We start from the raw sequence: 14049 nt of genomic DNA on the forward strand, positions 1-14049 counted from the left end.
TAACAGTGACTAGTAGTATAATCCAGGGGAACTTCACTTCTTTGATTTAGGGCTAATTTAAATCTTAATGGGATGATATAGACAGTTTTTATAAAAGGGCTGAGCAGGCAACAAAGATCCATCATTCAAATGATCACATATATAATATAAAAGAGCTATTAAAAAAGTGAGCTAGTACACTGATCACTCAACTTTAAAATGGTTTGTTTATTGGCTTATACAATCCAGAGCTCATTCAAATGCTTGTGCGTTCTTTCTTTCTTTCTAGATACACATACACACACAAATATATGAAAAAACTAATATAAAACTCATTTTATGAAATGAGATGTTATCAATCTTTCTTATTTTGATGACCAAACAGTCCTATATCATGGAAAAATGTCTCCATCTTGTGGACTGTCAGGAAAATGTTGCTAGGATATCAAAATGCCTATTTTCATCTCAACAGACTTGAATTTTCTTTAGTTACAACCAACAGAACAGATCTAGATGGCCTTGGGTTCTCAACAGATCCTACTCAAGCCAAAAAGACTCCTAGAAAAGGTAATTGCAGTCAGTAACTGATTACATATCTATTGTATAAGCACCAGCAAAATATGCCAGAATTAGCCAGAAACTGTGATTTCCATGGCCAAATAAACTTCTGAAATAGTCTACTGAAGTATGAAGATACTTTGATCTAAGTCAGTAATCATACTGATAAAGAATCATAAATATTTGAAAAATAAAAAACCATTTAAAGGAGGCTAAATCTGGTTCCACACAGATACTTATGTGGATATCAAAAAGTCTTAGAACATTTCCTAAAGGTTACTGCAAATATCCACCCTTCTAAACTTCTAAAGGCAGGGAACTATCAGAACTATTAGGAAAAAAGAAAACCTTGACTTTACCTTATGTCTATAGCCTTTTTCTTTCTGTTTGCCTCTTCTTCTCAATACAGGAAGCTCTTCAAATTGATGTCTTCCTTCAAATAAGACAATCGATTTTCCTGCCACCCAAGCTTTTTCAGAAGGGTCTCCTAAGGTTTCCACATAGTACTGCCGATAAGGCCTCTGGCTGGAAACTAGTGAAAGACATACGTATAATTTATTTATATATATTTATATATATATGTACACAAACACACACACACATATCTTTTATCTCAAGAAGGTGAATGCTAAGCACAAGAAAGAGGAAAATGGCAAAAACTTCATCATTGGTTGAAAATTCCACTTACGAAAAAATTTTCAAATAATTTTCTGAGAAAGGTTAAAAAATACTCAATTCAACTTATTAAACATCCATTTATAAGTTACTTTACTAGAATTTATGGGATTCCCTGACTTCAGGGAAAAACAATTAATTGAAGTAAGTTTACATTTACACATAAATAAGGCACAATGTAGAATACAACCGATTAATGCCATATGAGAAAGAACAAAGTAAAACTTCACTGGCTCTAAAGAAAGGATGGGGATTGGAAGAAAACATTCCACAAAGATTATGAGCAAAAGCAAAAAAATTAGGAACAAAGAAAAGTTTAGTTGTCTAGGAACATAGTACTTTAGATATTAGTCAAAATAATTCAACTGCAAATTAAATAAACAAACAGACCAATACATTGATTCTTCTTACATTGTCTACATATTTTGCACTATTAAAAAGTTTGAAGGTGAGACAATCAAATATAAGAAATAATCAGCAATCAATATACACAAAATCTTTTACTGAAACAAACAAAAAAAGCATTATCTTAAATTTGCACAGGATTCAATGAGTAAGATAGATTTGGCTAGGAATTAGATGAGGAAGTAAAAGGTAAAGGACACTCCAAAATGACTTGGGCTTGTCTTAAGGAAAGCTTAAAACAAATCAAGGGAAAACCTTAGCAAATTAATTTTGCTAAAGCTAAGAATCTATGTAGGGAAGGAATGAAATGAAATTGGAAAAAATATGCTGAAGTCAGTCTGAATAGGCTTGAATGCCTAGCTAAAACACATGAACTAACAAAGAGACAGTATTATTTTAGGATGAATAGAGCAAATGAACAAATACAAAGATAAGGTAAACATAGATAATATTTTGGTTTCACCTTACCCAAAATCTTGTCTCTTGTTTATCTAATATGATTTACATAAATATTTTATGAATATATGCTATGTGGAAAACACAATAGAAGTTGGTGAGTAAAGATAATTACCTTATTTTCCCAGGGGGGTAAAAAAAGATCTAACTGGAAAATAAAATGATTTTTTCAGGATGCTCATAATATAAGCCCTACCCCAAAAATAAAATGCAGTTAAGACTATCAGTCAGATGGACACATTCAGTATATCCATTTCAATACACAATGACATATTAAATTACAAAACAATAATATTTATAATTAGATATAAATAAATAACAACATTAACATTAATACTTAAATAATAAAAATTTAAATATTTTCAAATACCGAAGTGAGTTCCTTTAGATGAGGGGTAAAATGCCTAAGTAAAAACAGATAAACTTGAAACTTACAGCCAAATGACCAATACAATCCCCAGAAAACACGTGCACTTGATAGTGAATGGACATGGTAAAATGTAGATTTTTTTTTGCACATGAATAAATGTAGATTGTTGTACATGTGAAAAAAAGACATCCCCTGAAAATAAGCCCTAATGTGGATTTTTTTGGAGCAAAAATTAATATAAGACTCAGTCGTATTTTTAGGTAAATATGGTAAGTCAGGGGTCCTAGCTTCAATGAGCTTATAATGTAATAGATAAAACAAAAAATATAAACAATTTTTAATAAAAAGTAGAATGGAACAAATGTCAAGACAGTGCTACATATGCTCTGGTTTGACAGGAGGAATAGGAATCACACTGGGTGTGAAAGGCTTTAATAAAATGTTATCTTCAAGGCATAACCTTAAGGATGGAAAAGAATATTAACAATTTAAAAAGAAATAGGAAGCTATCTGATTGGAAAAAAAAATTTCACAACCAGAAGTATATAGGCAAAAAAACAAGTGCACAATGGCAATGGTATGTGCAACGAATAGGAAAAGTAAAGTCCAAAACCAGCGAAGCAACAGGGTATAAAGGTCAAACTAAAGAATTTACTTTTTTAAATAGGCAATGAGAATCTACTGATCAGTCCCAGAGAAAGCATTATTGATATAAGAAAAGTTGAGATGAGGCACAGACAAGAAATTTAAATAAACTATACTGCCCTAACAAATAATAAGTCAGAATAAGAAGAAGCAGGGGAACATAAATTACTATTTTTTTTGATGTTTATAAAAGGAAGGAAATAAGATGCAAGTTTTAATAGACAAGTAAGGTCTAAGAAAAATTTATTTAATTACTATGGGGAGGCCAAAACATTGTAGGACGGTAGAGGGCCAGAGGAGTTAGGACACAAAAGAAAAAGAGGGTATACTAAATGGAGCAAGAAACTGTAGGAAAATAAAGTAATAGAATCAAATGCAATGGTGAAGGGTTAGGCTTTGGAGCAAAGATAGAAGGAGGGGGAGGAGGCAAACATTGAAGGATCTCCATAATTGAAAGCTAGGTATTAATGCCCTTATAATCACAGTATAGTTGAGAAGGCAAGGACATGTGATCAATAGGAGCATTAAGTCTTTACTTACTTTGTAATATACTAAACTGACAGATGACTATCAACAATTAGTAAGCAACAGGCAAGGGCACAACAGCAATTTGAAAATAGATAACTGCAGTGGATCAAATCATCACAGTATGTTATGGCACAGTGAATTAAAAGCAACAATAGTTTAGAATAAGGAAATCTGAGTTCTATCTAGCCCTTGATTTGCCATTAACTAACTTTTCTAGTCAAGTTTTTATCCTCTCTAGGTCTTATATGCGAAACAAGCGATTTGGATATACCCTCTAAGGTTCTACCTAGTGTTAAAAATCTATGCTCATTCATTTATTATCTAAGATAAGGAAACAACTTATAGCTTTTTTAAATTCCTTTGACCTCAAGAAGGCCAGTTAAATTTCTAATCCAAAAAATGCAGGAATGTACTAGATGGTCTCTAATACTCCTTTCAAATCTAAATCTATAATCCAGTGATCCATGAAGAATAGGGACAAACTATAAAGTGACATGTTTTCAATTTTATTAACTCTAACAGGAAAGATACTACTTTCATAGAAACACAAAGTGGGAAGACCTAAATAGGAGATACCTTATACAATGACAGTTGAATCAATTACTCTTATTTTTTCAAATGCAAATATGACAAACATGAAAAAAAATAGTTAAACTAAGTATGTCTTTTAATTACTTTTAAAAAGTGATGAAATTTTAAATATAATCTCTACTGCATATACAAACAGCAGTGACTGCTTTCTAAAATCTCCATAGCATTTGGAATAATAGCCAAATTAACAGGATTCATGTAAAATTCATCGGTAGATTTTAAGAGCATTTGCTATATCTTCATAATGCAAATTAACTAGCTATGTGACTGTGGAAAAGTCACTTCTTCCCTAGGTCTTAGTTTCCTAAATGAGGAAGTCATTCTAGATGATTTGTAAGATTCCTTTTCTATTGTTACTTTTTAATTTCAGTATCCTTGATATTCTATTCTAATAGTCTGTTAAATGGTCCTGGGAAGTTCTAATATTTTAGAATTTGGAGTCCTTTCCTTCTCTGACATTCTAAAAAGTCTCCTAAATATCTGATTATATTTAGCTGAAATGAATGATAAAAACTCACTACTTTATAGAAAGAAAGCAAAAGTTTGATGCTGCCTTTTAAAACTGGATTATTCCTCATTTCTCTTTTAAAAAAAAAAGGCAGAACAGGGGAAATCAGGTTGAGTAGCTAGCTGTTTTCTGAAGAACTAAAACCTTTTTAGAGTGATTATTTCAAAAACAAGGCAGATTCTTTCTAAATTAAAAGATTCCTACTAGAGCCCAAATTCTAAGTTGAAAATGATAACTACAATAGAATATATCTTCATCAAAACAAAAGTCAAATGGTCCTAAGATAAAATCAAGGGAATATAAAGAACTAAACCAAATCATATGGAGAAATAAAAAGTCAAGAATTGCCAGGAACTTAATGAAAAAAAGTGCAAAAGAAGGTGGCTTAGCCCTACCTGATCTAAAATTATATTATAAAGCATCAATCATCAAAACCGTTTGGTATTGGCTAAGAAATAGAGTGATGGATCAGTGGAATATACTAAGTGTAAAAGCAAGAGATGATTATAGTAATCTGCTGTTTGATAAACCCAAAGAGTCCAGCCATTGGGATAAAAACTCCCTCTTTGATAAAAACTGTTGGGATAATTGGAAGTTAGTATGGAAGAAACTTAGATTAGACCAACACCTAACACCCTTTACCAAGATAAGATCCAAATGGTTACAGGACTTAGACATAAAAAACAATGCTATAAGCAAATTAGAAGATCAAGGACTAGTCTACCTGTCAGATCTATGGAAAGGGAAGCAGTTTATGACTAAGGGAGAGTTGGAAAACACCACCAAAAACCAATTAGATGATTCGATTACATTAAATTAAAAAGCTTTTGCATAGATAAAACCGCTGTAACCAAGACCAAAAGAAATGTAGTAAATTGGGAAACAATCTTTACAACTAATGATTCTGACAAAGGACTCATTTCTAAAATATGCAGAGAACTGAGTCATATTTTTAAAACAAAAAGCCATTCCCCAATTGACAAATGGTCAAAGGATATGCAAAGGCAATTTACAGATGAGGAGATCAAAGCAATCCATAGCCATATGAAAAATTGCTCTAAATCATTAATTATTAGAGAAATGCAAATTAAAGCTTCTCTGAGGTACCACCTCACACCTCTCAGGCAGGCCAATATTACCAGGAAGGATAATGATCGTTGTTGGAAGGGTTGTGGGAAATCTGGGACACTATTACACTGTTGGTGGAGCTGTGAACTCATCCAACCCTTCTGGACAGCTATTTGGAACTATGCCCAAAGGGCAACAAAAATGTGCATACCGTTTGACCCAGCAATAACACTACTGGGTCTATGCCCTGAAGAGATGATGGAAAAAGGGTAAAAACATCACTTGTACAAAAATATTTATAGCAGCCCTGTTTGTGGTGGCAAAGAACTGGAAATCAAGTAAATGTCCTTCAATTGGGGAATGGCTTAGCAAACTGTGGTATATGTATGTCATGGAACACTATTGTTCTATTAGAAACCAGGAGGGACAGGATTTCAGGGAAGCCTGGAGGGATTTGCATGAACTGATGCTGAGTGAGATGAGCAGAACAAGAAAAACACTGTACACTCTCTAACAGCAACATGGGAGTGATGTTCAACCTTGAAGGACTGGCTCATTCCATCAGTGCAACAATTGGGAGCAATTTTGGGCTGTCTGCAAAGTAGAGTGCCATGTGTATCCAGATAAGCAGCTGTGGAGTTTGAACAAAGTTCAAGAACTATTCCCTTTAATTTAGAAAAACACAGATATCTTATTGTCTGATCTTGTTACTTCTTAGACTTCTTAGACTTCTTGTCTCTTCTCTAAGGATATGATCGCTCTCTCATCACACCCAATTTGGATCATGGAAACAAAGCAAAGACTGACAGAATGCTTTCTGTGGGGGGTGGGGGGAAGGAAGTAAGATTGGGGGGGATTGTAAAACTCAAATACTATCTTTAATAAAAATTAATTTAAAAAAATTTTTTAAAAGAGGGAAAAGAGCACCATGATAAAATTCATTCATGACTGAAATTTCATCTGTTAAACTAAAAGTCTAATTAAAATCGATACATTATATATGAATTATATATTAAATCATATATTTAATATAAATTCATTTAATTATATAAATAAATTTAATATAAATTCATTAGTATACAGAAAACTATCTTTAAAATCAGTCACAGACATTACCTTTCATTTTTGAATGAGTATTCATCAATGGATCGCAACAAATTCTGCTAGGCCACCATGGACGTCTATTGAATTTTGCCCAGACAAGTTGTCCAACCCCGTATTTCAAAGGAGCAGGCTTTTTCTTGGGTTGACCCTTTGGATAAACAGAACAGGGGCAAGTAAATAAAATGGAAATCTTATTGACAAAGATATCTTATAACAGTCAAAGAAATATACTTCTGAAAATAAAATCTGAATGAATATAACCCTGCCATGTTTAAATTTCAAAAGATAATTATGTGACACAGAACAATATATGTTGGTGTTGGGTTCATAACAGTAATTTTAAGTACTTCAATATTTCAAAGATCTATGATTTCATTCATCAGTACAGCCCTCTGCTCTCTTCCCACCCTTGAATTAAATGTACCCACTCTACATCTTTGTAGATTTAAGGACTAAAAAAGTTCTTCACTTTGCAACCAACTGGTTCAGGCTCTCCAGACTTAATCTGGGACTTAAAATTTATCATGAGTACCATATGTAAAGGGGTAGGTGATGCAGTGGATATAAAAAAATCACTTCTGAAATCACAAGAACTTGAGTTCAAATCTGGCCTCAAACTCTTACTAGTTCTGTGACCCTGGGAAAATCAATTAATCCCAATTGCCCAAACTACACCCACTGCCCCCCCCATATATTTACATCTTGATCAGATATATTTACATCTTGATCAGATCTGCCAGAGCTCTCATACCCTTCAAGAATTCAGGGACACCTCCATAGCATGATTAAATCTAAATATAAGCTATTTTAAATAATTAAGTAATACTTGACTTGGCTAAATATAGGGTGTTTCATAGAAGCAGGCATGGTAAAAAATTTTCTGTATATAAACTTGAGGACTGGTACAACAATGTAATAAATGTAAACATGCACAAGTATATTTAAAAAAAAAAAACCAAGATATCTTTGCACAAGCCCTAATGCATTTATCACTTGAGAGACAGCTAGATTATGCAGTTGATAGAGTACTGGCCCTAGAGTCAGGAGGAACTGAATTCAAATTCGGCCTCAGATGCTTAATAATTACCTAGCTGTGTGACTTTGGACAAGTAACTCGCCTAGCCAAAAAACAACAAAAAAAATTTAATGATCACTTTAAAAAAAAACCACCAAATAAAGTATAATGTCTCAAATGATCCGATTCTATTCCTTAAGAGTTTTTGCCATATGCATTTAAAAGGTCCAGCATTTAATTCTAAACAAAATCAAAGAAAAAATATTTAGTCTTTTACAAAATAATATTAAGTATGAGAAATCTCACACCAGAGAATTAGCACCAAAGCTGGCATCTATTCTATTCTTCATTCTAACAAGAGAATTCTGGTCCTTCCAATTTCAAAAGATGAATAAAATATCTCCAGAAAATTATGTTAAGACAGACCAGTAATTTCCTAAGTAAACCCACATTATGTTATTAAATTCTAATTACTTTCCAACCCTAAACTACAAAAATATACTCCATTTGTCTTATTTTTTGTAAAACTTTACTATTTTCCCAAAACTCTAACAGATAAGACAATGCAACTTAGTATAGTCAGCAGTGGGGACCTGTTTGGGACTCTACCTTATGATTATATTTAAGGGAAAGGAAAGGATGGTAAAGGAAGAGGACTAGAAAATTCTGCACCCATCAAAGCTCTGTTAGGTCCCAATTATGACCCAAGAAGTACACTAGGCCAGTCCAGGTATGCTCAAGCTCCCTCTGTTTCATCATTCCTAAAAATACTTTGAAAAAATTTTCCTTTCAAACTAATCTGGGAACCAGTGCCTCAATGCAAAACTGAAGTAATTTTTCTCTTTATGGTGTTGGAATCAGACTCTAAAATAAAAGTGACTTATTCAGGAACCCCCTCTACATGATAATGTCCAGTTTACCATCTTTCCCCTCTGAACATATTTGTAGAATGGAATGGAAACACTACAGAATGCTGTTTTGAAACACTTCCTCAGTCACTAAATAAATACTTAGTAAGCGCCTACTATGTTCTAGACTCCATGCCAAGTATTGGGGATACAAATAAAGGCAAAAGACAATTCCTATTCTCAAGAAATTCAATTTAATGAGATAACAACACTTAGATAGAATAACAAAGCAGAACAAATGACCAAAAGAAAGGCAGAACTGGCTTCTTGTAGAAGGAAGTAAATTTACAAGAACTTCATGGAAAAGGAAGCAGTTTATAACGGAGAACATCACTGAAAACAAACTAGACAATTTTGATCACATTAAATTAAAAAGCTTTTGCACAGACAAAACCACTGTAACCAAGATCAAAAGAAATGTAGCAAATTGGGAAACAATTTTTATAACTAGCATTTCTGACAAAGTACTCATTTCTAAAATATACAGAGAACTGAGTCAAATTAAAAAAAAATAAGCCATTCCCAATTGACAAATGGTCAAAGGATATGTAAAGGCAACTTACAGATGAGGAAAGCAAAGCAATCCATAGTCATGTGAAAAATTGCTTTAAATTACTACTTATTAAAGAAATGCAAATTAAAGTATCTCTGAGATACCACGTCACACCTCTCAGATTGGCCAATATAACCAGAAAGGACAATGATCAATGCTGGAAGGGATGTGGTAAATCCAACCTTTCTGGAAAGCAATGTGGAATTATGCCCAAAAGGCAACAAAAATGTGCATACTCTTTGATCCAGCAACATCACTACTGGGTCTATACCCTGAAGAAATTATGAAAAAGAGTAAAAACACCACTTGTACAAAAATATTCATAGCAGCCCTGTTTGTGGTGGCAAAGAATTGTAAATTGAGTGAAAGTCCATCAACTGGGGAGTGGCTTAATGAACTGTGGTATACTTATGTGATGGAACACTATTGTACTATTTGAAACCAGGAGGGATGGGAAGTTCAGAAGACCTTTAGGGAGTGATTCCCAAGATCTAAGGTAAGTCAAGTAAGGACCAAGAAGAGAGGTTCCCTCAAGGACAATATAGAAGCAACCAGATAAAACAGGCAATAAAATGGTGGTTTTCCCTATCATTATTATTCTCTTTTCCCTTCTTCTCTATGACCAGCACTTTATACTAGAAGGAAAAACAATACATACAGAATCAGAGGACCTGAGTTTTGAATTCTGACTTGTTTGCCATCTATGTGGCAAAATCTTTGGAAAATCTCTTAGATTCACATATTTCAATGATTTCAAGCAAAACTGATTGTTTCCTTAGCAGAGAGGTGATCAGATCCTGAGATTTAAAGGCAGAAGAGACTTCAGAGATGAAATGAGTCTCAAAAAGGCTAAGAGACTACTTGCTTCACTGGTCACAGGAGAGAGAGAAATTGAATCTTGGTCCTGTGGTTCCAAATCCAGGAAACTTTCACCATTACCTCTCACTGTCTAGTCAAATCCTGGCTCTACCCTTACTACCTTTATGAGCAAAGCAAATCAATCTTGGTCCTCATTTTCCTCATCTGTGAAATAATGGCAGAGGGTGGAGAAGAGAATTAAGATTAGATCATCCCAAGTCTCTTCTAACTCTAGATCCTATGACTTCAACAATTATTATAGGAGTTTATTTCCTGTGTCATTCATTCCCAAAGGAAGATTTTTACTTTAAAGTTAAAAAAATTTAGAAAGGTTACTTATTTGACAGACATTAATTCTGAAATATTTTATTTATATTAAGTCTTAGAAACCACTGGATCAGTGAGAAAGATCAAAAAAAGAACTATGAGAATCCCCAAGTACCAATTCAAGGAGAAAATTCAGAGATTCCTAGGAAAGGAGCCAAAATCTGCGACTTTCATTTCCAAAGTCCATTTTTCAAATAGGAAAAACTCTGAGATTGGAGCCATGAGCCTAGTCCTGAGGGAATGAAGGATGGAGTCCAGCACTAGGGAGAATGACCCCTTTTCCCTTACTACCGTCTCTCAATCCTCCACAATAGAAATAGTGGTTGCAGAAACTCAGGTAAGCTAAATTCCCATGAGCAAAATTTAACTAAAAATAAACCCTGACAAAAGGGCTCAATAGCTTTGAAAAAAATTGGTGAAAAGAGATTCAATGTTAAAGTAAATATGCTTTATGGGAAAATATTATATTCTTTATATGAAAAAGTAAATCCTGTTCCCAAATTAGTATAGATGAGCAGATAGGCATCAAGATGTGAAAAATAGTTGGAGATATGAGACTGAAGAATTAGATTAAAGAATGATCAGTGCAGAGAAAATAATTAATACATGGGACCTGATAAGTTCACCAAGCTAAGTAGAAAGAAAGAAAAAGAAAATGGCCCAACTTAGAGACCTAGGGGACACTTATGTTAGTATGTATGAGTATCCTCTTTGAAGATTTGCAATGATTCCCTACTTTCTTCCCTACCTGAGGGAGATCTCCATCCTCTGAATCTTTAGCACTGGAAGGCACATGTTACATGATATAGTATTAAATGATGATCAGTCCTTATATTATTATTTCATTTGTCTTTAAATAGAAAAGAATCTCTTTTGGAGTAAAAAATATGTGTCATAATTCTCCTCCAGTCTAAGGCCCTAAAAATCCCAATATATAACAATGAGTTAAGACTCCAAAAAGAATAAAAAGCTATGTCAGAAACTTTATTACCTAAATAAAAAAGGTATGTTTGGATGAACTGAAATCTGTTTGTGCCATATACAGTGACAGGAGAGCTGGGACAAAAATATAAGGAAAGAAAACAACACAATACAATAAAAAAAAATAAAATTGTGATGAAATAAAATAGAAAGAGAACTAAGTACTAGCCTGGCCTTAAAAAAAAAATCAACATTGACATTAAATATGCAACCATGGGGGGGGGGGGGTCACAATTTCTTTGAGGCTCAGTTTTCTCATCTTAAAAGTAGAAAAGACTTTTGTGAGATTCAACAGAAGTAATATATATAGAGAGAGAGTACTTTCTAAACTTTAGAGAACTAAGATATTACTGTTACTAAGTTTATTAACAATATATTTGTCTCGCATTCATTTTGAAGTTTACTCACAATTCTGGAGCAGGAATAGAACCCTGGACCTGGAGAGTCATGAAAAACTAAGTAACAACTGAGTGATTCTGAGAATATCACTTAATTTCTCTAAAATTCCAATGTGGATCAAATATATCACAGTGCCTGGCAAATGGCATAGTAAATGTATATTCTTCCGTTCTTCCTTCCTTCCAACACAATGTGGACTAGAGAAAAGCTATATGAAATGGTCAAGTCATTTCTTTTTTTTTTTAGATTTTGCAAGGCAATGGGGTTAAGTGGCTTGCCCAAGGCCACACAGCTAGGTAATTATTAAGTGTCTGAGGTTGGATTTGAACCCAGGTACTCCTGACTCCAAGGCCGGTGCTCCATCCACTGTGCCACCTAGCTGCCCCCATGTCATTTCTTCTCTCTAAATTGGAGGGAGCAAATCAAGACCAAAAGACATGGCATTACCCAAGTCAATCTAAAAGAGCATTTTAGGAGTTTGAAATTTTCTTTTTCTCCCTCAATGGAAGTGGGAAAGGGTCAAAAATGTGGATTTTGGTCGACTGAAATAAAACCAAAAAAACAAAACCAAAAAAAAAACAAAACAGCATATCCTCACATTGTCTTTGAATGAAAGAAGACTAAGAAAGCAAGCTGGCACAGTAGATACAGAACCAATCTCAAAATCAAGACTTGAATTTAAGTCCCCACTCTGACACATTAACTAAATGATCTTGGGTCTAAGTCCCTAAAACTCTCAATGCCCTCTCAGTACTCCTAGGAAACTCTTTAATTCAGAGTTCTGGCACCCCCCACCTTCCCAAAGACCCCTTTGGCAATTCTATAGCAAGCCACAGAAATCTATGGATCATTCTCAGAACATATTTAAGCATATAAAACAATGCATAGGATAGCAAAGGAAACTAAAAACTACACTAAAATATACTTACGGAAATTTCTTCTTAACAAAATCAGTTCCTGGGGGGCAGCTAGGTGGCACAGTGAATAGGAGTCAAGAGGACCTGAGTTTGAATCTGTCCTCAGACACTTAATTACCTAGCTGTGTGACCTTGGGCAAGCTGCTTAATCCCGTTGCCTTGTAAAAAAACAAAACAAAACAAAACAAAAAAAAAAACCCACGTTCCTGGATCTCAGATTAAGAATCCCTGATTTAAGGGGCGGCTAGGTGGCTCAGTGGATAAAGCACCGGCCCTGGAGTCAGGAGTACCTGGGTTCAAATCCGGGCTCAGACACTTAATAATTACCTAGCTGTGTGGCCTTGGGCAAGCCACTTAACCCCATTTGCCTTGCAAAATCCTTAAAAAAAAAATCCCTGATTTAAGACTATAAAGTACAACACTAACAGCAACATGGGGGTGGGTGATGATCAACCTTAATGGAATTGTTCATTCCATCAGTGCAACAAATAGGTACAACTTTAGGCTATCTGCAATGAAGAACACCATCTGTATCCAGAGAAACAACTGTGGAGTTTGAACAAAGACTATTTATTACCTTTAGTTAAAAAAACAAAACAAAACATTATCTTATTATTCAATTTTACTATCTCTTATACTTTATTTTATTTTCCTAAGGATATAATTTCTCTCTCATCACATTCAACTTAGATCAATGTATACCATGGAAACAATGTAAAGACTAACAGACTGCTTTCTGTGGAGGGGTGGGGGAGGGAAGAAAGAATAGAGGAAAAATTGTAAAATTCAAAATAAATAAAATCTTTCTTTTATTTAAAAAAAAAGAGACTTATAATGTACAAAAGATCTATAGATTTGTGTCAGAAGTTACTTCCTGACAAGAAGCTTTTTGAGGCGGCTAGGTGGTGCAGTGGATAAAGCACCAGCCCTGGAGTCAGGAGTACCTGGGTTCAAATCTGGTCTCAGACACTTAATAATTACCTAGCCTTGTGGCCTTGGGCAAGCCACTTAACCCCATTGCCTTGCAAAAACCTTAAAAAAAAAAAAGCTTTTTAAAACCCCCCCTCCCCCCCAAAATCACAGGTTTTCAACTCTTCCCTACTCTGCTTCTTCTTCCCTAGTACCCTGCCACTTCACCCCAAGAATAGGACAACTGCAAAAAGCCAACAAACATCTTCTAGATTTCTCGTCTCCAGTCTAGAAA

The 14049-nt window shown here is 34.2% G+C and overlaps 1 protein-coding gene across 12 annotated transcripts in view; it reads right to left on the reverse strand.

Annotated features, from left to right (window-relative positions):
- The window catches only part of NSD1 (nuclear receptor binding SET domain protein 1), a 160556-nt gene that overhangs the window by 81056 nt on the left and 65451 nt on the right, over window positions 1-14049 (reverse strand). For all 12 annotated transcript variants that reach the window (XM_074212296.1, XM_074212295.1, XM_074212293.1 and 9 more), the window contains 2 exons: window positions 6900-7035; window positions 897-1069 (listed from right to left, as the gene is read on the reverse strand). In XM_074212296.1, coding sequence (XP_074068397.1) covers window positions 897-1069; window positions 6900-7035 — 309 coding nt within the window. The remainder of the gene's footprint in view (window positions 1-896; window positions 1070-6899; window positions 7036-14049) is intronic.

Source organism: Macrotis lagotis, chromosome 1 (assembly GCF_037893015.1).
Source record: "Macrotis lagotis isolate mMagLag1 chromosome 1, bilby.v1.9.chrom.fasta, whole genome shotgun sequence".
NCBI classification, from domain to species: Eukaryota; Metazoa; Chordata; class Mammalia; order Peramelemorphia; family Peramelidae; genus Macrotis; species Macrotis lagotis.